General features: G+C 25.5%; 1 protein-coding gene across 3 annotated transcripts in view; it reads right to left on the reverse strand.

Annotated features, from left to right (window-relative positions):
* LOC117172094 (sister chromatid cohesion protein PDS5 homolog B) overlaps positions 1–26499 on the reverse strand; it is an 89570-nt gene that overhangs the window by 23193 nt on the left and 39878 nt on the right. For all 3 annotated transcript variants that reach the window (XM_033359884.1, XM_033359869.1, XM_033359876.1), the window contains exons 8-11: positions 25099–25441; positions 22660–22764; positions 16894–17313; positions 1653–2015 (exon numbers count right to left, since the gene is read on the reverse strand). In XM_033359884.1, the coding sequence (XP_033215775.1) occupies positions 1653–2015; positions 16894–17313; positions 22660–22764; positions 25099–25441 (1231 nt within the window). The remainder of the gene's footprint in view (positions 1–1652; positions 2016–16893; positions 17314–22659; positions 22765–25098; positions 25442–26499) is intronic.

Here is a 26499-nt window from a genome sequence, read left to right on the forward strand (position 1 = left end):
TATTACAATTTTGACCAAGTAGTTAGATTTAAAAAAAAAAACGTTCCCAAGAAAAAATTTAATAGTTAAATATTGAACAAAAATAATAAATTTTTGGTACAAAATGAAGCAGTAACATTTAAAATTAAACAAAAATTATTTTTTACAAAGTTTAAAAAAAATATAGTTTAAGTTTCAATCAAATAGTATAACTTTCCTCGAGAAAAGATATATTCTCGATGAAAAAATAAATAATTGAAGTTTAAGTTTAAAAACAAATTAATTTCAAAAAAAAAACCAAGTTCCAACAAAATAATTCGAATTTCAAGCAAATAGTTGAATTTTCATCCAGAAATATTGTCAACGAAAAATGTAGTAGTTGAGTTTTCAACTAAAAACGATTAATTTTCGACCAAAAAAAAGAGATGTTTTAAAAAAAATCGTTTTATTTTAACCAAAAAGTTGAATTTTCAACCTAAAAAAAATACATTTTCAACACAAACTTTAAAAATTCATCTATCAACTAAAAAATATGAAATTTAAATTAAAAAACTAAAACATTTTTTTTAGTAAAAATTTAAAAGTTAATATGTCTATAAAAAAATAAACTTTCACCAACAAACAAATAAATTTTTAACTAAAATAATGAATTTCCCAACTAAAAAGACAAATTTTCACAAAATAAAGATTTTACAGCACAGAAGAAAAAAAATTTTCATCCAAATTGTTGAATTTTCACAAGAAAAGACGAATTTTCTGTAAAACAGTTGAATTTTGAATTTTTTCTAACAACTTTTCATTTTGTGTTGAAAACTAATATTGATGAAAACTAATATATCTTTTGTGGTTCGAAATTTAATTCCGGTTGATTGTTGCAATACTTAAAAAAAAATTCGTTTTATTGGTTGAAGATTAAAGAAGTTGGTTGAAAATTAATTTTGTTGTTGAATATTAATGGTATAAGCTGAAAATTTGTTGAAAAAATTTTTTTTTTAGTAGAATATTATTCTTTTTTGTTCATAGTTAAACTACTTTGTTAAAAAATCATTTTATTAGTTGCAGATTCGTCTTTATCGAAATTAGATCTTTATTAGTAAAAATCCGACTGTTTGTTTATAAATATTCCGTTTTTACTTGAGAATTCAATTATTTCGTTACAAAATTCGTGTTTTTTTTCCATTAATATTTTTGACTAAAAATTAAACTATTTTGTTGATAAGTCGCAATTTTTGTTGAAAATCCATTTTTTTTTAATTTAACTGTTTTAGTGCAAATTTATCTTGTTTGTTTGAAAATGTAACTGTTCTGTTAAACATTTGTCTTTTTGGCTTGAAAATTCAACTATTTAGGTAAAAATTAATTTTTTTCGGTAGAAAATTCAACAATTTTGTAAACAATTCAAAAGTTTGGTTGAGAATGTAACTATTTGGTTAAAAATGCAACTGTTTCTGGTTTAATTTCAATTTTTTTTTTTTTAATTTAAATAATTTTAATTCTATAATAAAAAGTTAATAGGTAACAAAAAACATATGAAACAGTTAAAAGTTCTATAAATTCAGTTCGAATCGAAGCAAAAAAAGGGGAGGGGAAGAGAAAATTTCCTGGAAAACCAAAGAAAAAAGAATTCTTTAAAAAAAAAAATGGAGTAAAGAGAAAGTGAAATGACGACTTACAACCATGAGCTGTGATAGATTGTAAAACTGTTCAGCCGTGAACTGATCGCCAACGCCCTTCTGCTCGCAGATTTTGAGCATCGAGCATCCAGCCTGAAGACGCAGCCAGCTCATTTCCGCTTTACTGAGCCGTCCTTGCTGCAAAAGGTCACCCTTATTCACGACAAATGCATTCAGCATTCTGAAAGTCTTTTGGGCGGAAAGAACGTCAGTTTTCAAACCCAAGAGCCAGCGAGCCATACACTTGAGTCCCTCCAATCGGCAACGAGTTTCCTCCGGAAGTTGATCTTCACGACACCACTCGCCTTCTATCGAATCAACAGTTGGCTCGCTCACGTCTTTTACGAGCAACTCCTTCACAATCTGAAAAAATTAAAAAATTATTGAAACCTATTGATTTCACAGCCGGGTTGCTACAAAATCATAATGTATTGCACATTACAAAGCCATCGTACATCACGATTCGATTATATTGCATCACGATTAGTGTATCGTACGTCACGGTTTTATAAAATCAGGGTTGGTTCAAAATTAAAATGTATTGGATTTTACAAAGCCGTCGTAAATCAAATTCATTTATATCGTACATCACTATCGGTGTGTCGTTCATCGCGCTTTATATATCGTACATCACGGTTTTCTAAAATCAGGGTATCTTCCAAATAAATATGTATTCAATTTTACAAAGTCACCGCAAATCACGCTTTCTTTTATATCGTACATCACGGTTTGTGTATCGCAGATCATGATTTTTAAAATCATGGTTGCTTCAAAATTAAAATGTATTCAATTTTACAAAGCCGTCGTAAACCACGTTTCATTCATATCGTACATCACTATCGGTGTGTCGTTCATCGGGCTTTATATATCCTACATGACGGTTTTATAAAATCAGGGTTGCTTCAAAATAAATATGTATTCAATTTTACAAAGTCATCGCAAATCACGCTTTCTTTTATATCGTACATCACGGTTTGTGTATTGCAGATCATGATTTTCCAAAAGCATGGTTGCTTCAAAATCAAAATGTATTCAATTTTACAAAGCCGTCGTAAACCACGTTTCATTTATATCGTACATCACTACTGATGTATCGTACATCATGGTTTACATATCATACACCACGGTTTTCTAAAATTAGAATTGATTCAAAGATCCCAATTTATGATATTTCATAAAGCAATCGTACATGGCGGTTTTCTGAAAACAGGGTTGCTACAAAATCTCAATTAATGCATTTTACAAAGCCATTGTACATTATGGTCTGTGCATCGCACATCACGCTTTTATGTCGTACATCACGGTTTTTAAATCGTTCATCACGATTTTGTAAAATCAGGATTCCTACCAAATCAAATATCAAAATTCCATCGCTTTCGTTGACAGGGTGTCTACCGAAATACCAGGAGAAAATCCCCTGACAATTGCAGGTTTTTAATTCAGGTTTATCAATCTTTTTCCAAGTCTATGTTTTCATAGTAAGCAGCCATTCAAATATTTCGTATTTTTTTAAAACAATTAACTCGGAATATTCAGTTTTGCAAATTTTTGTTAAATAACTATTTAAATAACAATTATATAACAATCAATTCTTGTACACTGAAAACAGATTTGCATTAGATCAAGTAGGCTAGTTTACTTGGCTGATTTTACTTGAAGGAAGCAAGTATTTTCTTTTTACAAGGGACCGATTTTCTTGAATCAAGAAAATAATAGAATCAGGACAACTATTTGAATCAAGAATATATTTACTCTAAGCAAAAAACTATTGATACTATTATACTATTATTTCGACTACTATTTTAATTGAAACAATGTTCATGTTCTTGAGACGAGAAAATGAATGTATTCAGCAAAGAAATAATTTCTCTTAGAACAATGCTTGAATATTTTCCTTCAAATCATTATTAATTTGAAACGAATGTGATAGAATCACATCAATTTTTTCAACATAAGAACTGCAGACTTGATACAATAAACATCACATACATACATTGGTGTACATAATCAATTTTATTTATGCAAATTTAGATAGGAATTTGCAACTTTGATAGATTAGTAACTTTAGGCTGACACATCAATCAAATCACTCATAAAACTATAAAAAAAAATTATAAGTTTATTGCGTCGGTAAGTTTTTGGTGGCAAGAAATTAAAATTTTTAAATAGATTTGAAAAAAGTGTTTCTAATTTTGAAATAATTACGCAACACTCAAAAGTCATTTCATTCCTAAAATTATTAAAAGATTATAAATTTACTGCGTGCATAATTTTTTTCGCTTATTATTTGTATGTATTAATCTACTCAAAATTAAACCATTTTGAATTTTTTTAACCGTGAAACATTTTTGTGAATCGGAAAATGACTGGGAATTTTTCCCTCGATTAAAACGGCCACCCTGAAATTATTTCTGTGTAGTGTTCAAGGTAACAAAAAATCATCCAAACTTAAAAATAACAATAAATATTCCTGCTAAATACAGGAATTCTTTATTCAATAATAGCAGCTTAAAAATCACAAAAATGGCCAAATTCAGGAAAGTTATAAGTAAAAAAAATAGTTTTAAAAATATTAAATGTTCATGTGTTATTCTCATTTAAACTAAATGAGTTTCAGGCAACAGCTGTTGCCTGAAGTGAAAAAAGTTAGATTTTTTAACTTTAGAAAAAAAATGATAATCTAGCCGAATTCAAAGAATTAATTTTTCCTTAATGAAAAACAAATTTCTTTATTAGGCAGGAATTTTTTCAATAATTTTCAATTTTCTATTCTTACCTGCTATCTGAATTAGTTATTTTTAACTAAAAAATCAATTTAGAACCAAATAGTTGAATATTGACATAAAAAAATCAGTTTGAACCCAGAATGGAATACTTAAATTTCCAGTTAAAAAAAAAAGTAATTTTCAGCCAAAAAATAAAAAACAAATTTTCTACCAGTGACGAATTTTCAACTGAAATTATGAACCTTCCATTGGAATATATGAATTTTAAACAAAAAAGACAAATTTTTAACAAAATGCATGAATTTTCGACAAAAATAGGTGAATTATGAACTAAAATAGACCAATTCTCAACCAAATAATTGAATTTTGAACTAAAAATGATTAATTTTCAACCAAAGATGGAAGTTAAGTTTTCAGTTAAACAAATTAATTAATTTTAAATATACAAAACAGGAACAACTAATTTTTTACAAAATATTTTAATTTTCGACCGAAAAGATAAATTTTCAACTAAAATTAAGAATCTTCATCGAAAAATATGTATTCTGAACAACAAACATGAATTTTCAATTAAGAAAATTACATTTCCACAAAAACTGACAGTACATAGTACATATATTTTCAAACAAACAGTTTAATTTCTAAATGAAAATTTTAATTTTCAACTAAATAGTTCAGTTTTTATCCAAAAAAGATACACTTTCAACCAAAAATATAATAGTTATATATTCTGTTAAAAATATAATAGGATTGTTTCGCGAATTTGATAAAATAATTTTTTAATACATAATTTTAATTTGAATCTAAGGTGCGTTATAATTTTTTTCTTTTGCATCGTTCAGCAGAAAAAAAAAATATTAAAACTTGAAGGCGCTAAACCACTTATTCAAATTGGTGTCACGTGGGTGCCACGTGACTCAGAGGTTCTCATAATTATCTATCAATGTGACGATGTGAAACTCATGATAAAGATGTTAGGCCATAGTCTGCTGTCAATCCTGACTATTTTGAGTTGATAGCTTTATTTGTAAAGTTTTATGTGACAAAATAAGTTATCTGTTATAATATTTGGCTTAAGAGTCAGCAGTACGTTGAGAAGGAAAACAGGACACATTTTAAAATCGTACATATTTACGAATTTTTCAGTAAACATGACTACATTTTAAATACTTTTTCAATTAATTCTTTATCGGTAGATTTCCTCTATTGGTTTTCGACATTTTTCAAACAATATTTTGCGACTTCTATTTTCGATGTGCATAGAACCAAAACAAGATATCGGCACAGAAAAAGATATTTGAGAGCCACTGAGAGGTGAGCTGTGATTGGTGGAAAATCCGACCCCTTTGACGTCAAAGGGACCCTCCAATCGTCATCGTGATACAAAATTCATATTTCAACATTAAGGGCATGCTCTTCGGTGACCACGTGATCAAACTAGTCTCCGGTTATGAACATTTTTTTTATGGTGTTCACTGTGTCCACACGCATTGAGATATAGTGTTTAAACTTTGACACATAAAATAAAAAGCACTAATACATCAATATTTTGGTAATCTTAAAGAAATTTTATTTATAAATTAATGAAATAAGATATTACCATTTGAGTTATAGCACTTTGCTGATCAGTTTTGGTGTGATGCATTTCAGATTTTTTCATTCGCTTATATTGAGCACTGACACCAATTTCAGACTAAATCGCCTAAATGCATCAAACCAAAAATGATCTGCAAAGTGCTATAACTCGAATGGTAATATCATATTTCATCAATTTATAAAAAAAACTTTCTTTAAAATTATAAACATATTGATGTATACAAACGTTCTTTAGTGCTTTTTATTTAATCTGTCAAATTTTAAACACGATATCTCAATACGTGTGGACACAGTGAACACCAAAAAATGCTCATAACGGGGGACTACTTTGGCCACGTATGTGATAATATTTTATGGGTGTTTTTATCATTCGAATTTTATATATAGTTATTTTATTATAGTTGAATTTCCTACTGGAATAGTTGAATATATATTTTAAAATAATTGATTATCAACAAAGTCGGTATATTTCCAGCCACATATGAATTTGAGTCAATTTATAATAAGTAAATCCATAACCTAATAAATACAATCATATGCTCTGCGACTGCAGATAAAGTAGAAATCACTTTTCTAAATTGATGTAGTTAGCCAGCTTTGGTACAAACGAAGTCTTTGTCTACGAAGATGATGTCTTAGCTGATTATCTGACTGGAAAATTGATAGTCAGTTGCGAGATACCTGAGCAGCACTTAAAAGTCACTTGCTGTCCAGGTGTCCTGATGTCAGTTTTGTTCTGGCCAGCGCCGCAGAAGAACATCAGTTTCCTGTAGTATTCCATGTTTGCAGTAGGAGCGAACAGTTGGAAGTGAGTTGTGAGTGTGGGCCCAGGAAGCTGTTATACACCCTGCTCAGCGGGGTGCCGATGAACTTCCGGAAACCGGCCAATTAGAGCACGGCACCCCGCCGAGCAGGGTGAATAAAAGCTCCCTGAACCCACACTCACAACTCACTTCCGACTGTTCGCTCCCACTGCAAACATGGAATATTTCAGGAAACTGATGTGCTTCTTCGGCGCTGGCCAGAACAAAACTGACATCATCAGTGATCTTCCCATAGAAATTGGCCAGTTGATACTACGACACCTGGACAGCAAGTCACTTTTGATTGCTGCTCAGGTATCTCGCAACTGGCTATCAATTTGCCAGTCAGATAGTCAGCTAAGACGACGAGCAAGACATCATCTTCGTAGAGAAAGGCGTCGCTTGTATCAAAGCTGGCTAACTCCATCAGCTATCAAGACAAGCTTCAAACCCAAAGACCAAGTTCGGCAAACAACCTTCAAAATCCCCGATACTCGCCACAACTTTGACATCGCCCAGATGATTCCTTCATTCAAAAAGGAAACATCCACTAAGAAAGTGATACGAACCAAGAATCTTCCTTTGAATCATAGAATTAGTCTTAGAATATAAGGACGCGAGCTTCTCTTTTGAAGTTTCATAACTTAGTTTTAAGCCTAGACTGGTATTTTTCTTTAAATACCTTCCGATAAATAGATGATAAGGACTCAGGTCTCTCTCACAGACCGCTATTAATTTATAATTAAATATAAGTTGACTTGTATCAATGCTACCATTAATAATATACTTATTTTATAGTTTTTGACTCAAGTAAACTTTTTCATATTTCTGCTTGCAAAAATTAGACGTAAAAAAGGCTGAATCGAAAGAGTGCCTCAAAAGACTCGGCGAGGAAAATTTCGTCTGAACCTTAAGAGAGATTGTAAATTTTATTTTTTAAAGCGATTTTTTTAAGATCTAATATTGCTAAATTTTTGAAGCACTTAAAAAAGTGTCAATGGTGGCGCGAGTTCAAATCCTAAACTAGTTTGTTTTAAGATACTATACATATGTATGTGACTCAATCCGAGAAAACATGAAGATGGAGGTCAAGTTAGTGCAAAAATCAAGGAAATAGTATAAAATTTCAACCAAAATAAATAAGTTTCAACCACAATAATGAATTTTACAACTAAACGGACGAATTCTCAACAAATAAAGATTTTCAGTGAAAAAGTTGATGCAAATTGCTGAAATTTAAAAAACAAAAGTCGCATGTTCTGCCAAACAGTATAATTTTCAACTCAAAAATATACATTTTCCATAAAATAGTTAAATTTTCAAACATTACTTTTATTTTTATGTTAACAAGTAAAATAGAAATCTTTTTTGAATAAAAATTAAACAATTTTTTTTTTGAAAATTTGTCCTTTTAATTAAAAAATTCATCTATTTTAGTATAAATTGCATCATTGGACAAAATTGGACAAAAATTCATCTGTTTGGTTGAAATTTCAACAATTTCATAGAAAAAGTAATTTCTGTTAGATATTCATATTTTAGTATTGAAAAGTCAACTGATATATTTTTTGGATAAAAAAATCAACCATTTTTAAAAAATTTGTCTTTCATTTAAAATTGCATCTGTTTCAGTAGAAATTTAATCCTATCTTATATAAAAATGAAACTATTCGGTTGAAAATTCAACTGTTTTGTAAAATTCATACTTATGTGTCGCAAAAGTTAAAAAGAAATCTTTTTTTTTTTAATGAAAATTAAACTTTTTTTTTTTTTAAATTTGTCTTTTTAATTAAAAAATTCATTTATTTTAGTATAAACTGCATCTATATTGGATAAAAATAGAACTGTTTGACTTAAATCCAACAGTTTTATTAAAAAGTCATTATTTTTTGTTGAAAATTCAACTGCTTTGTTGAATTTTCGTCTTTTTGGCTTGAAAATCCAAGTATCTTCGTAGAAAATTTACGTTAAATTTACGTTAAATTTACGTTTGCATTCTCAATCAAAGAAGATTAGTTTTCAATCACTGGCATTTTTAGCTAAAAATGATTAAGTTTCTGCTACAAGAGTTGAATTTTTAAACTAAAAAAGACAAATTTGCGAAAAAAAAAGTTAAATTGTGTACCAAGAAATGTTTTAGTAACATTTTCAACACCAAAATGTGAATTACTAACAAAAAAGTTAATTTTCAACAAAAGGTTGAATTTTTAACACAGAAATGAGAATTTTGTAATAATATATAATTAGTAATTGAATTTTTCAGATAACAGTTACATTTTAAACCAAAAAATATAATTTTTTAACAAAATACTTGAATTTTGAACAAAAGAATTAAATTTTCAAGAATATAGTTGAAGAGATCAATCTTCAAATAAATAGCCAAATTTTCAAACAAAAAATATTAAACTTCAACAACAACAAAAGTTTATCCAGAGAGGAAAAAAAAGTTTAAGCAAATAATTAAACTTTTAACAAAATTGTTAAAATTTTAATTAAAAAGAACAAATTTGCAACAGAATAGATACATTTTCAAACAAACGGTTGACTTTTCAACACCAAAATATCAATTTTAAATAAAATGTAACTTTTTTACGAATTAGATGAATTTTCATCGAAAAAGAATCAATTTTTAACATCAAAATATATATTTTCAACAAAAAGTAAATTTTTTACACAGTAACTTGAATTTTCAACCAAAAAAGATGACTTTTTAACAAAACTGTTAAATTTTCACAAAAAAAAAAAAACGGTTGCATTTTTATCCAAGGTCGGTTTTTGTACAATTCCCCACACTTGCGTACAGACTTTTTAAAACTAAAGATTAAAGCATCGACAACAGTAATGTAGTGATTGTGAATTCTCTTTTGTTAAAACTCTTTCGGTTTTAAAGAACTCATTCTTATTACGTATCTCTTGCTTCGCATTGGTATTAAAGCAGCCGTACTTTCATTTTCTCCTTTAAAAAAAAATGCGCATTCTTTAAACAAAATTTTGTTAATAAACATTTTATTGTTACTTATGTCGTTTTTTCATAAACTGAATATGTTCATTTCCCATTTTATGATTTAAACATTACACATATGACCTACACAGCAGCCCTACCGTTTTTTATCTTCTAAATTATATCCCTAACCTCAGTGACCCAGACTTTGTCAATTGAATTTTCTGTCGCATCGTGTTCTACATCGCAGTTGTGGTGCCCTATTGCTTCATCTTCTAATAATTTACTAAAAGACTCTCTTAAAGCATCTAAAAGTATGAGTCTAGTTAAAACAACAGTCTCACAAAACTGGGATTAACAGATTTTCCACGAAGTAGTTGAATTTTTAACCAATAAGGATTACTTTTTAACAAAATTGGTAAATTTCCAATGAAACAGATGTATTTTTATCCAAAAAGATGCCATTTCTACTCAAATAGATCAATTTTGAAAGTAAAATGACAAATTTTCAACAACAAAAATAGTTGAATTTTCATTCAGAAAAGATTTCAACCTTACTTTTTAACATGAAAATATAAACTGATAATAGAAAGTAACTTTTCTACGGAAATACTTGAATTTTCAACCCAAAAAGGATGACTTTTGCACAAAATTGCTGCATTGAAAAAAAGTTGCATTTTTATCCAAGAAAGATTAATCTTTTTATTTAAAAATTCAAATATTTGTGTAAAAGTTGAACTACTTTCTTAAAAAGTTTCTTTTTGTTCCAACTTTGTTTGAAAATTTAACTATGTTTTGAACAACTTATATTTTCGACATGAAAATCCAACTGCTTTTTTTGTTTTTTAAATTTCATCAATTTGCATGAACTTCTTCACTCCAAAATATTTGTTAAAAATTCGTCCGTTTAGTGATCATTAGCTTTTCGAGTTTTTTAAGCAGATAATTGTGACCAAAATCCAAAAATCAAGGAAATAGTCAAGTTTTTACCAAAATAGTGAAATTTCAACTACTCTGATGAATTTTCCAACTAAACCCGTCTTTTTTAAAATTTAACAATTTTGTTAAACAGTCATCCTTTTTAATTGAAAATTCGAGTTTCTGCGTAAAATTTAAATGCTTGCTTAACATTTATTTTTAACGTTAAAAAGTATATCTGAAACATTTATTTTAAAAATCGATCCTTTTTGGTTGAAAATTCATCTATTTCGTAAAAAAAGTTCAATTTTGTTTTAAATTTATATTTTGGAGTTGAACAGTCAACTGTTTGTTTGAAAATGTATCTATTTTGTTGGAATTTTGTTCTTTTTAATTAAAATTTTTACAATTTTGTTAAAAGTTTAATTATTTGATTGAAAATTCTTTTTTTTTTTCCTTCCTGGATGAACTTTGGTTTCTGTTGTTGAAGTTTAATTATTTTTGTTTGGAAATTTGACTATTTATTTGAAAATTGATCTCTTCAACTATAATTATGAAAATTTAATTCTTCAGTTCAAAATTAAAGTATTTTGTTAAAGAATTATATTTTTTGGTTGTAAATTTAACTGTTATCTGAAAAATTCAATTACTAATTATATATTATTGTAAAATACTTATTTTTGTGTTGAAAATGCCACTGAATTTTTTCTTGATAAACAATTCAACTATTTTTTGTGTGCAAATTTGTCTTTTTTATTTAAAAATTCAACTCTTTTAGTAGCAATTTAATCATTTTTGGCTAAAAATGCAAACGATTGAAAATTAATCTTCTTTTATTTATTTATTGGATATTCAAGCCAAAAAGACGAACATTCAAAAAAGCAGTTGAATTTTCAAACAAAAAATAATGACTTATTAACAAAAATGTTGGATTTTAATCAACCAAATTGCGTTCATATCCAAGATACATGCAATTTATGCTAAAATAAATGAATTTTTTAATTACAAAGACAAATTTAAAAAAAGCAGTTGAATTTTCATCAAAAAAAAGGTTTCATTTAACTTTTGCAACACATAAATATGAATTTTACAAACCAGTTGAATTTTCAACCGAATAGTTTCTTATATTCTGAACAGTTTCTTATATTCTAAGACTTATTTTATAGTTTTTGACTCAAGTAAACTTGTTTATATTTCTGCTTGTAAAAATTAGTGGTAAAAAAATAATAAATTAAAAGAGTTTCTCAAAAAATAGGGAAAGTTTTTAACCAAAATAATGCAGTTTCAAAAACAATGATGAATTTTCAAATTAAACTAACTAATTTCTAACAAAATAGTTTATTTGCAAGCAAAATTTTTTTTTTTAACACAAAATAACATTTAACAAACTAGTTCAACTTTTACCCGAATAGTTTAATTTTTAATTAAAAAGATTAATCTTTCTTGGATAAAAATTCAAGTATCTTTTTTGTTAGGTCCTAAAAGAAAGAACGAATTCCTTAACCAGACATTTTGCATGACAATTCAAAAAGGTAGAGTATTTCCATAATTTTTGGGACCATTTTTTTATATTTAAAAATGTTATGTACGAATGTTCGTAGTACTCAGAAAGCCAGACAATTTATCTTAATGACTTTTTTTGATAAAAAGAAAATTCCTAGAGTTACTGACAATGGTGGTCTACCATTTCGCCATATGGTGGCGAAAAATGGAACTAGAAAGAGTAGGTACATTTTTTGCATAAAAGTGTTTTTACGATTTTCATTAAAAATAAATAGTTTTAGATATAATTTCCATCTTATGTAGTGAAAAAAACACATTTTTGTCAAATAGGTTTTAAAAAAAACAAAAACAATTATTTCACTATTTCATGTGCGTTTTAATGCACTGGAATTTAAATACGAATTATAACCAGACTTTTAGATCAGATTATTGAACAGTCAATATTTCATGTATAAATTAATAAAAATGTACTTTGATTTCACTTTTGCTTCAAAACAAATCCATTTAAGTTTATAATCTTTTGAAAATTACAATAAAGAAAACAATAATTGTTTTTTTTTTTTTTAGAAAAATATTTCTATCAAAAAGTATGGGTTTTCCTTGTATAATATGTAAATTCCATCTAAAACACTTTATTTCCGATAAAGACTTATTTTTATTATCAAATAAATACTTTAAACTCCACAAAAAAAATTTAAAACACTTTTATGCACAAATTAAAATACATCTTTAAAATCGTGGCCATTCTTTATAGTTCGAATTTTTGTCACCAGGTGGCGTATAGGATTTTATTAATTTCCAATAGCATGTTCAAAATTTTATATATCAATGAAAATTTTAAGCCAAACAACGCACGATATGAATAAAGTCAAGAGAAGAATAACATTGCTTGTCGAAAGCCCTATAAGATTATCATAATAACTTTTTTGGATTTTCTTGGAAAATCGAAAATCCAATTTTAATTGGACAAAAAATAATGAAAAATTTCATTTTGTGGTCAAACTATGCAGGATACGAAAAAAGATGAATTACAAAAATTGTGATCCCAAAAAAGATCTACAATTTCTTTAAGAATCACTTCCTTATAGGATAAATTTTGCATTTTCCCTGACAATTTTCAAGCAAACAGTTGCATTTTCATTCAAGTAGATGTAGCTTGTGCTAAAATAGATTAAGTAAATTTTCTAGGGAGATAATTGAATTTTCAAATCTCTATGAAGAATTTGCAACAAAACAGTTGAATTTTAAACGAAAAATGATGACTTTAACAAAGTTGTTGAATTAAAAAAAAAATAACAGTTGCATTATTTTGAACTATTTTTTTAAGGGTATTTTTTATTGAACGAAAATTTGGCTTGCAAATTAACTATTTTGTGGACAATTTATATTTTCGAGTTGGAAACTCAACTAGTTTACATGTTTTTTTGTTTGTTTGAAATTTCAACAATTTGCATGAACCTCTAAACTGAAAAATCTTTTCTATATTAGAAAGTTGGTCCATCGAAAAAGCGTTTTTTCAACAAAAAAGGATGACTTGATAACAAAATTGTTGAATTTTTAACTAAATGATAAACTTTTTTAAAATAAAAATATAATTATCACGAAGGAGCAGCACAAAATTATTTTATTGACATATTTCTACTGAAACAGATGAGTTTTTATTTATTTTAATCTGAAAAAGATTTCCGTTAACTTTTCAACGCCAGCATATGAATTTTCAACAAAACTACTGAAATTTTCAACCAAAAAGTACGAATTTTTAACAAAATTATTGAATTATCAAACAAACAGTTGCATTCTTACTCAAGGAAGATGCAATTTTTACTAAAAATGTGCATTTTTCAACTAAAAAGTCAAAATTTCAATAAAAAAAATGGTTGAATTTTCATTTTAAAAAAAGATTTCAGTTATAGTTTCTAACATAAAAATATACATTTTAAACAAGAATCAAATTTTTTACGGAGATACTTAAATTTTCAATAAAAAAGGATGACTTTTTAACAAAATTGTTAAAATTTTAAGCAAAAAAAAAAAAAAAACTATAACATTTTTATCCAAGAAAAACGAAATTTCTACTAAAACAGATGAATTAAAAAAAAAGATAAATTTTCAAAAAAATTGTTAAATTTTCATCGAAAAAAGATATCAATTGAATTTTCAACACCAAAATATAAATTTTAAAGAGAAAGTAAATTTTCTACTTAGTAGTTGCATTTTTAACAAAACTTTTAAATTTTCAACTAAAACGGCTGAATTTTTAACAAAATTGTGAAATTTTCATCGAAAGAGTTGCATTTTTGTCCAGGGAAGATGTAATTTCTACTAAAATGGATGAATTTTTAACTTAAAAACACTAATTTAAAAAAAAATTTCTGTTTTACATTTGACATTAAAATATAAGTTTTAAACAAGAAGTCAATTTTCTACGGAGATAATAAAATTTTCAACCCAGAAAGGACGACTTTTCAACAAAACTATTGAATAAAAAAAAAGAAAAAAAAAACACTTGTTATTTTTTTGGTTGAATGTTCATCCCTTTGTTAAAAAATTTAACTATTTTATGGAAAATTTATATTTTCGAGTAGAAAATTCAACTTTTTTAGACAGAATTTCATGCAAATTGTTGTAAATTCAAACAAAAAGGTACATATTTATTATTTAATTGATTAATCAAAAAAATTTGGGATTTATTTATTTCCTACAAAACATTTCAATTTTGAAATTTTTAATTTCGATGATAATTAAAAAAAATTTGTATACTTTACAACAGTTTGAAAGGTAAAAAAAAAATAATAGAAAAAAACTATTGTTCTGGTTGACTAAGAAATTTTAATCAAATTCTTGACTAGATATCAAATATACTTCGAAAATATCCTAATGAAATTTTTTGATTAGACCCTAAATTCAAAAACTTAGCATTTTCAAAGGTTGAAAAAAAAAACATTTTTTTAAAAGTTTAACAAACATTTTTGTCATTTGATCTTCATAGGTAGAAAATTCAACTATTTAGTTTAAAATTCGAATTTTTTGTTTAAAATTTGTCTTTTGAAAATATTTTGTTGTAAATGCATTTTGGTTAAAAATCATTTTTCTCTCTTGAAAATGAACTTCTTTAATGAAAATCCATCCTTTCGAGTTTCAAAGTTGAATTTTTTCAAATGTTTTCACGGTTGTTATTCAGATATTTTTCACTGAAATCAAAATTTTTTCCAAATTTGAAGAAAAAAACATTTCTTTAAGAGTTTAAAACATATTTCTTACAAATTATGGTTCACGAAAAAAAGGTTTGCAAATAATCCTAATGACATTTTAAATATCGATGAAAATTTTTAAATAAATTATATACTTTCTACAATTTTGAAAGTTTTCAAAAAATATAAAAACTAGTTTTTTCATTGACTAAATATTTATTAAATTTTACTACATATCAAATAAATTTAAATTTTATTTGATCTTGGTAGGTTCAAAATTCTACTATTTAGATAAAAATTCGAATTTTTTTTGAAAATTCGTCTCTTGAAGATATTTGGTTGTAAATGCAAATGCTTAAAAATTAGTTTTTTTTGTTTGTTAAAAATGTAACGTTTCGGTTAAAAATTCCTCTTTCTCTTTTAAAAATTTACTTCTTTGATGAAAATTCACCTTTTCGAGTTTGAAAGTTGAATTTTTTCAAATTTTTTCAAGGACGTAATCAGATATTTCAGACTAAAATAAAAAAAAAATTCAGAGAATTTTCAAAATTTGAACAAAATAACATGTTTTTAAGAGTTCAAAAAATTGTCAAAGATTTTGATTCAGGAAAAAATGCTTTGCAAATTATCCTAATGAAATTTTTAATTCGATGACAATTAAAAAAATTTGTATACTTTACAACAGTTTCAAAATGTTCAAAAAATATTTTTAAAAAACTATTTTCAGATACTCAGAAATTTTAATCAAATCCTTGACCAGATATCAAATATATTTCAAAAATATCCTAATGAAATTTTTTGATTAAACCCTAAATTCAAAAACTTAGCATTTTGTTGAAAATTCGTATCTTGCTTAAAAGTACAATTGTTTGGTTAAAAATTCATCTTTCTCTTTCGAAACAAATTAATTTTGAAAAATTCAGAGAATTTTCAAATTTTGAAAATACTTGCAAATTATCTTAATGGCATTTTTCATTTCGATGATAATTTAAAAAATGTTGTATACTTCACAACAGTTTCAAAATGTTCAAAAAATAAACAAAATTAAAACTATTTTTCTGATAGACTAAGAAATTTTAATCAAATCTTCGACTTGATATCATATTATATATTTTAAAACTATCATAATTCAATTTTCTTAGACCAGAATTCTCAAACATTTAGCATTTTCAAAGTTAGAAAAATAATATTTTTTTAAGAGTTCAAAAAATGTTTGTCAAAGATAATAGTTCACAAAAAAAAAGGTTTACAAATGAAAAATAGAAAACCTAGTTTTTCCACAGACTAAATATTTACTAAATATAAAACACATTTAAATTTGGTTTCAATTTAGTTCAAAATTCCATTTTTTACATGAAAATTCGCCTCTTTCTTAAAATTTTAAACATCTGATTGTAAATGCAAATACGCTTGGTTAAAAATGATTATTTTCGTTGTTGTTGTAAATATTAATTACTTTGGTCAAAAATTAAACTTTCTCTTGGCCTTGAAATTTTTTCCTGACCTCTGGCAATCCTGAGAAAGGTTTAAAAATTGCCAATCAATCAAAATGTGATAAATTACCTTTCTGGAAACCAAGCTCTTGATTTGCCCCTGATATTTTTCTGGCAGATTGTAGGCAATGTGGCCGAGAGTGACGATCGAGGTTCGATAATACTCGGAGGAAGGTGTGAGGGTATTCTTGATTCTCTCGATGATTTCCGGGAAGATGGTGTCATGAATATTGGGCATGTTGACAAATAAACATCTGATGGCTTGTTTCGCTTGCTTTGGAGTGCCGGTCTCGGCAAAATTCTTGCAGATTGGCGCCATCAGATTCATAATTTCGGGCGAGACGTCGCAGAGGGGTCGGTACTTGCCGAGGAAAGTGAATATCGAAAGCACTAGGGGCGCGACCATCTCGTCCTCGAGGTCCAGGAACTGAACCAGTTGCATCAGGATGTCGTTGTGCATGAAATGTGGACCAAACGCGAAGGAGAGCATCTGAACAATTTTTGAAAAATACTTATTTTAAAGACAAGATGATAAAATCCAATATTTGAGGCCAGTTTCTATTTCGAACAGGTAACAAATGTAATTTTGTACTTTAGACTAGATTTTTATTATGTAATTTTGTACTCGGAACATGGGGTTCTAAAAGTAATTTTGTACTTGAAATGTTTTTTTAAACATTTTTTTTTTTAAATTAAGTTTAAAAAGACTAATTTTCAACCAAGAAAAGAGAAAAATTTAACAAAATAGTAACATTTTCAACAAAAAGGACGAGCTTTCTAACAAAAAAGACAAAGTTTCAACAAAACAATAGAGCAGATGGAAAAATCAATTTTCAAAAAGAAAAAATGTTCACAAAATACTTCAATTTTTAACAAAATAAATGAATTCAAAACTAAAAGAAATTCATCAAGCCAAAATAGAGTAGTTAAATTTTCAGTTTTTAAAAGTAAGTTTGCACTTAGAAAAAGCTTTTAAACAGTGATCTTGAACTGGGAATATTTACAAAACACGTACTTTTGTACTTGTAATAGTCTTCATTTTTAAAAAGTGATGTTGTTGATTTTTTATTGCACGTTATAAAAAGTAATTTTGTACTTGGAGCAGGTTATTAAAAGAGTAATTTTATACTTGAAATATGTATTTAATAAAAAAGTAATTTTGTACTTGGAATATGTGATTTTAAATAAAAAGTAATTTTGTACTTGGAAAGATATCTTTTTTTAAAGGCAGCTTAAAACGACTAATTTACAAACAAGAGAGAAAAATTCAACAAAATAGTAAAATTTTCAACACAAAGGATGAACCTTCTAACAAAAAAGACAAACTTTCAACAACAAAAACTAGAACAGTTAGATTTTCAGTTAGAAAAATAAATTTTCAACAATAAAAAAAATTTCCATAAAATAAATTAATCCAAAACTAAAAAAAATTAATCATTAAGCCAAAATAGAATATTTTCCGTTGTTTTTAATAAGTTTCCACTTAGAGAAGATTTTTAAAAAGAGATCTTGAACTGGGAATAGTTACAAAACACGAATTTTTGTACTTGAAAAGGTTTTCGTTTTTTAAAAGTGATTTTGTACTAATAGCACGTTGTAAAAAGTAATTTTGTACTTGGAGCAGGTTATTAAAAGAGTAATTTTGTGTTTGAAATATGTATTTAATAAAAAAAGTAATTTTGTACATGGAATATGTGATTTTAAATAAGTGATTTTAAATAAAAGTAATTTTGTACTTGGAAAGCTATCTTTTTTTAAAGGCAGTTTAAAACGACTAATTTACAAACAAGAGAGAAAAATTCAACAAAATAGTAAAATTTTCAACACAAAGGATGAACTTTCTAACAAAAAAGACAAACTTTCAACAAAAAACTAGAACAGTTAGATTTTCAGTTAGAAAAATAAATTTTCAACAATAAAAAAATGTCCACAAAATAAATTAATCCAAAACTAAAAAAAAATAATCATTAAGCCAAAATAGAATATTTTCCGTTGTTTCTAATAAGTTTCCACTTAGAGAAGGTTTTTAAAAAGAGATCTTGAACTGGGAATAGTTACAAAACACGTAATTTTGTACTTGGAACAGTCTTCATTTTTAAAAAGTGATTTTGTACTTGGAATATTTATTTTATAAAAAAGGTAATTTTGTGCTTGGAATATTTATTTTATAAAAAGTAATTTTGTACTTGAAATTTGTAATAATAAAAAAAATTTGTACTTGGAATGCAATCTTTTTTTAAAGATAGTTTAAAACGACTAATTTTCAAACAAGAGAGAAAAATTCAACAAAATAGTAAAATTTTCAACACAAAGGATGAAGTTTCTAACAAAAAAGTCAAACATTTCAACAAAAACCTAGAATAGTTAGATTTTCAGTTAGAAAAATAAATTTTCGACAATAAAAAAAATGTTCACAAAATAAATTAATCCAAAACTAAAAAAAAAATTAATCATTAAGCCAAAATAGAATATTTTCAGTTGTTTTTAATAAATTTGCACTTAGAGAAGGTTTTTAAAAAGAGATCTTGAACTGGGAATAGTTACAAAACATGTACTTTTTTACTTGGAACAGTGTTCATTTTTAAAAAGTGATTTCGTTGATTTTTTATAGTACGTTATAAAAAGTAATTTTGTACTTGGAGCAGGTTATTAAAAAAAGTAATTTTGTACTTGGAATATGTAATTAGAAAAAAGTACTTTTGTACTTGGAATGTTATCTTTTTTTAAAGGAAGTTTATAACGACTAATTTTTAACCAAGAAAAGAGAAAAATTTAACAAAATAGTAAAATTTTCAACGCAAAGTATAAACTTTCTAAAAAAAATACCAATTTTCAACCAAAAAATAGAAAAAAATGCCCACAAAATAAATTAATCCAAAACTAAAAAAAAATTGATCATTAAGCCAAAATATAATATTTTCCGTTTTTTTAAAAGTAAGTTTGCACTTGGAAAATGTTTTTAAACAGTGATCTTATACTTAGAAGATGTATAAAAAAGTAGTTTTGACATGGAATAGGTTTTAGAAAAGTAATATTCCACTCGGACATTTTTTTTAAACGGCAACTTTGTACAAGCTTAAAAAAAATAGAAAAAATTTTGTACTCGGAAATTACATGTTTAAAAAAAGGAATTTTGTACTTGATGCAGGGTGGCCATTTTAATCGAAGAAATAAATTTCCGGTCCTTTCTCGGTTTTTTTCCCGATTCGCAAACATTTTTCACAGTCAATAAAATTTAAAAAAAAGGTACACTAAAGCTAAACAATCTTCCATTTGAGGTAATAAAAACTGAGCTGCAAATAAAAGCACTCAAAGTGGAACTGTTAAATTTTAAACTTTTAAAATTGAAATTTAAAAGTTTTTAATTGAAAAATTTAGTATTCAAATGCTCAATAATTCACGCGTATAAAATTGAAGGTACTAACATTTATCAATATAAAATTACAAATTCACGTTATTATTTTTAATGCTCTGAATTAAAAAATCAAAAAATGAACTTAAAAATTTTCAAAATTTTGAAAAATTGAACAAATTTTAATTCAACACTTCTTAAATTAGAAATTCAATTATTTTCTTTTTTAATAGTTTAAACATCCTTGGAAAGTTTCAAAATTTAATTTAAAAATCTTGAGAAATCTAGAAGTTGTTTTAAATTTGTTTTAAATTTAAAATTATTTTGAAAATTTTTTCCGAACTTCTAAATATCTGCTAAAATTAATTGAATTTTTTCTACAATTTTCCGAAAATCCTGCAAATTTTAGAAAATTTCTTTACAATTTGGATCTATTTAAACAAAAAAATTAGATTCTTTTCAAGAATTGTGAAAGTCTTCAAAAGAATAAAAACATTTTCTTAAGATTCCTAGGATAATTAAAAATAACTTTTCATTTTGAAAAATGCTTTTAAGAGAATATTTAAAAAGTTTTTCAAAGATTTAAACAAAATTTTCAAAAAAGATTCTAGAAGATTTAAAGAGTTTTCTCAAATTTGCATGATAATTTTTAATCTTTTTAAAACTCTTAAATATCTCTTAAAATTACTAAATTTTTTTCTACAAATGTTTATTTGTAAATTATACATCAAAATTCAAAAATTTTGCTTAGAAATTAAGCTTTTTTTCAAATACAACAATTAAAATTGTAACGTTGAAAATATAAAGGCTTTTCGAAAATTTAAAGATTCTATGTTTTCTATGTCAAACAATTCAGTTAAAGATTCTTTACTTTTTAATAATCCTTTCTTAAATTAAAAATTTCAAATTGAATGTGTTAAAAATGGAATATTTTAGATTAAAACAATATTTAAAAAAATTTAAATCCTTTAATGAAGAATATATTATTATGAAGTTATTTCTAAGTTGAAAATAGTTTATAAAATTTCAGTCACACGTTCACGTTTGTTTACTGACTAAGACTCTCAAATTGAAACCGTTTAAGTTTTAACGTTAAAATCTGAAAATACTTAAATTTTGAACTGATTTAAAATCGCTTTGTCAAATTGTTTTTGTCCACTTTTTATTACTTAAAATACAGATGAATTTAAACAAAATTTATTTATTAAATGAAAATGTTTCTTATCCAAAAATTTCAACATCAAAGGCTTTCATTTTTTGTTTGTTCAAGTTTTTAAGAAAGCATTTAAAAATTCTTTAAATTAAAAATGTAAGCTTAAAAATAAAAATTTTCAATCGAAAATTTTGGAAGTAAAATAAACTTTGAAATACGCATGGTGAAAGATAAATAATAGCATAATTGAAAAACATAACAATTCCACTAATTAAAAGTAATTTTATATTTAGTAGGTGTATAAAAAAAAAGTAGTTTTGACTTGGAATAGGTTTAAAAAAAAAAGAACAAATGATATACTTGGAAATTACACCCTTAAAAAAGGATATTTTTGTTTAAAACTTTGTGCTTAAAATAGTTTAAAAAATCATTGTGTACTTGGTACAGGTTAAAAAAAAGAAGGAATTTTGTACTTAGGACAGGTTTTCTTTTGTTGAAGTAAGTAAGTTAATTTCCAAAATAAAAAATTATTTTCAAATTTCCTAAGAATCTTAAGAAAATGTTTTATTCTTTTGAAATCATTTCAAGTTTAAAATGAATTTTGAATCCTTTCAAAACTTCTAAATACCTCTTAAAATTACTCAAATTTTTTTACGCATAATAAGTGCTCAATTGTTATTTAACCACCAAAATTCAACAATTTAACTTACAAATTAAAATTTTTTCTAAAAAGATCAATCAAAATTATAACGTTCAAAGTTTAAAAGCTCTTCGAAATTTTAACGATTCAAGACTTTTTATGTCAAGCAACTCAGTTTAAGCTTGTTTACTTTTAAATATTTGGTTTTTCATTTCCTAAATTTAAAAAAAAAATTGAAATTGAATGGATTCAAAATTAAATATTTCAGATTGGAACAATATTTTATAACAAATACATTATTATGAAATTATTTTTACGTTACAAATATTTTATAAAGTTTCAAACGGATATTTGCATTTTGTCAATGACTAAGACTTTCGAATTGAAACAGTTTAATTTTTAACGTGAAAATCTGTAAATTATTAACACTGAACGGATTTCAAATTGCTTTGTCAAATAAATTATTCCTTCCTTTTAATGCGTAAAGTGCAGATTCATTTTTAAAATAATTTAATTATATTTACAGCTGATAAAATAAAAACGTTTTTATCAACAATTTTCAACTTTAAACGCTTTTAATGTTTAACGATTTAAGTATTCAAGACTGCATTTTAAAGATTAATTCACTAATATTAATATACTTACTAATAATTACATGTAATTATATAGTTGAAAAAAAAAATTAACTCACCACGAGTAACCTGAGGCCTTTTTCTCCCGCGTTATTCGGATTAAGGCCAACTTCTTCTATCACGTTTCCGCCTTTCAAGCAGTCCAGGACGTATTGAATTAAAACCTAGAAACAAAAAATACGAATTCTAGAAGCGGTTTAGGAAAATTAATTGTTTAATTGGAATAGGTTTAAAAAAAAAAGGTAATTTTATACTTGAAACAAATGAAAAAATGTGTACTTGGAAAAAGTTAAAAAAAATGTATTTGGAACTTGTTTAAATACAAAAAAAAGAGATTTTGTATTTGGAAAGCCTTCTTTAAAAATTAATATTCTAGAAACAAAAAATACAAATTCTAGAAGCGGTTTCGAAAACTTAATTTTTTTCATTGGAAAAGGTTTAAAAAAAAAGTAATTTCATACTTGAAACAAGTTAAAAAATAAGTACTTGGAAAAAGTTAAAAAAAAACGTACTTGGAACTTGTTTAAATAAAAAGAAGTAATTTTTTACTTGGAACAAGTTTAAATAACAGAAAAAGTAACTTTCTACTTAAAAAAAAAATTAGTATATAAAAAAAGTACTTTTGTCTTCGTACCATGTTTTAAACAAAGATAATTTTCTACTTGGAAAGCCTTTTTTATAAATTATTATTCTAAAAACAAAAAATACAAATTCTAGAAGCGGTTTCGAAAAATTATTTTTTTTTTAATTGGAACATGTTAAAAAAATGTAATTAATTTTTGAATTGGAACTGGTTTAAAAAAAAGTAATTTTATACTTGAACAAATGAAAAAATGTGTACTTGGAAAAAGTTTCTAAAAAATGTATTTGGAACTTGTTTAAATGACAAAAAATGTAATTTTGTACTTAGAACAAGTTTTAATAATGAAAAAAGTAACTTTGTACTTCGAAAAAATTTAGTAAAAAAAAAGTACTCTTGTATTCGTACCATGTTTTAAACAAAGATAATTTTCTACTTGGAAAGCCTTTTTTATAAATTATTATTCTAAAAACAAAAAATACAAATTCTAGAAGCGGTTTCGAAAAATTATTTTTTTTTTTTAAATTGGAACATGTTAAAAAAATGTAATTAATTTTTGAATTGGAACTGGTTTAAAAAAAAGTAATTTTATACTTGAAACAAATGAAAAAATGTGTACTTGGAAAAAGTTTCTAAAAAATGTATTTGGAACTTGTTTAAATAACAAAAAATGTAATTTTGTACTTAGAACAAGTTTTAATAATGAAGAAAGTAACTTTGTACCTGGAAAAAATTTAATAAAAAAAAAAGTACTTTTGTATTCGTACCATGTTTTAAACGAAGGTAATTTTGTACTTGGAAAGTCTTTTTTATAAATTAATATTCTAGAAACAAAAAATACAAATTCTAGAAGCGGTTTCGAAAAATTAATTTTTTGAATTAGAAAAGGTTTTAAAAAAAAAGTAATTTGATGCTTGAAACAAGTTAAAAAATGTGTACTTGGAAAAAGTTTTTAAAAAACGTACTTGAAACTTGTTTGAATAAAAAAAAATAATTTTGTACTTGGAACAAGTTTAAATAACAGAAAAAGTAACTTTGTACTTGAAAAAAATTTATTTTATAAAAAAAGTACTTTTGTATTCGTACCATGTTTTAAACAAAGGTAATTTTGTACTTGGAAAGCCTTTTTTAAAAATTAATATTCTAGAAACAAAAAATACAAATTCTATAAGGGGTTTCGAAAATTAATTTTTTAAAATTAGAACAGGAAAAAAAAATAATTTTGTACTTGGGACAATTTTAAATGAAAGAAAAAGTAACTTTATACTTGGAACAAGTTTAGAAAAAGTACTTTTGTATACGTACCATGTTTTAAACAAAAATAATTTTGTAATTGGAAAACGTTTTTTTAAAACGTAATATTGTAGAAACAAAAAATACAAATTCTACAAGCAGTTTAGAAAAATTAATTTTTTAAATTGGAACAGATTTAAAAAAAAACTTTGTACTTGAAACAAGCTTAAATAACAGAAAAAGTAAGTTTGTACTTGGAACAAGTTAAAAAAAAAGTACTTTTGTATTCGTGCCATGATTTAAACAAAAGTAATTTTGTACTTGGAAAGCCTTTTGTAAAAAGTATTATTCTAGAAAAAAAGACATTCTAGAAGCGATTTAGAAACATTAATTTTCTTAATTCAAACGGATTTTAAAGAAAACGTAATCTTATTATTGAAACGAGTTGAAAAATATGTACTTGGAACAAGTTAACAAAAAAAGTATTTCGAACTTGTTTAAAGAAAAAAAGTAATTTTGTACTTGGAACAAGTTTAGAAAAAAGTACTTTTAATTTGTGCCATGTTACACAAAGGTAATTTTATACTTGGATTTTTTTTTTAAATATTCTAGAAACAAAAAGTACACATTCTAGTTTTACTATATCAAGTAAAATTCTATTAATGTATTTGTTTTAAATTCTTACCCTAATTGCTTCCTCGTCAATCATAACAGAGCTGACCCTCTCCAAAAGCATTTTAATCGTATTATAGTACAAATTTGTCATGACGGGCTGACCCAACTTTTTCAAAACTGCACTAGTCGTTTCAGCGCACTCCTTGCAGGAAACGTTCGGTTGGACTATCGTTTCCAAACCTTGGAGTAGAGCTGGGTCCTTTTTCATATGAGCGCTGAATTTCTGAAGGAACTCTTGAACTTTCATCGGATCCGGAAGAAACCGAGAAATTTGCAGAATCTTGTTCGTTAATTCCGTCGAGGCGTCTGTCTTTTTTATTATTTCTATCCATTCTACAACCGATCTTCTCACACTGAAAATTCGGATATTAAAAGTACATTTTTTGCGGGCGGTTGCTAGAAAATGTCAAATTTGAAATTCCATCAACTTTTCCCTGAACAATTTTTCATTTTCCCTGACTAATTTTCTATTTTCCCTGACCGTTCTCGAATGTTTTTTTTTCTATAAAAAAAAAAACTTTAGACCTAGGACACCAATAATGTTAATCTAAAAAAAGGTTTGTTTCTAAATTTAGTTTAAACATTTCTAGTGACAATAATGATACAGAATTTTATAAGGGATCATCCACAAATTATGTAAAACGTACGTAAAAAATTCATGAACTTCCAACCAAATGCTTGAGTTTTCAACTCACAAAGATAAATTTAGAACTAAAAAGGAATCAATTAAATTTTCAGTTAAAACAAATCATTTTCAATAAAAAAAAAACTAAAAAAAAAGTTAAATTTTCAACACAAAAGATAAATTTTGTACAAAAAAAGCAAATTTAAAAAGAAAACAATAGAATAGTTCAATTTTATGTTCGAAAAATACATTTGCGAAAAAAAAATAATTTTCAACAAAAAAATTAAATTTTCAATTCAAATAAATCAATTTTAAACTAAAAAAGAGAATTCATCAAGTAAAAATGGAAGTTACATTTTCCGTTAAAAAAATTTAAATTATAACCGAAGAAAACCAACAATTTTCAACAAAATAATTAAATTTTCAACCAAGGAAAATTAACTTTCAACTAAAAAAAAAAACACGAAATTTCAACCAAATAATTATTCAATAAAAAAATTAATTTTCAACAAAATAAAATTAATTTTGAACGAGATAGTTTTTAACCAAAAAGATTAAATTTCTATCCAACAACAATAAATTTCCGACAAAAAATGGAATAGTTAAATTTTCATTATTATGGGACGTTAAACAAGATTTTAAATTTGATTCTAATCTCATTTAAATTTTTAGTTGAAAAAATTATTTCCTAAACTGGAAAAACTGATTTTTAACACAGGGAATTAATTTTCCACCAAAAATATAAATCCAAAAGATAAATTTTATGCAAAAAAAGACAAATATTCA

The sequence above is a fragment of the Belonocnema kinseyi genome, chromosome 1 (genome assembly GCF_010883055.1).
Source record: "Belonocnema kinseyi isolate 2016_QV_RU_SX_M_011 chromosome 1, B_treatae_v1, whole genome shotgun sequence".
NCBI lineage: Eukaryota > Metazoa > Arthropoda > Insecta > Hymenoptera > Cynipidae > Belonocnema > Belonocnema kinseyi.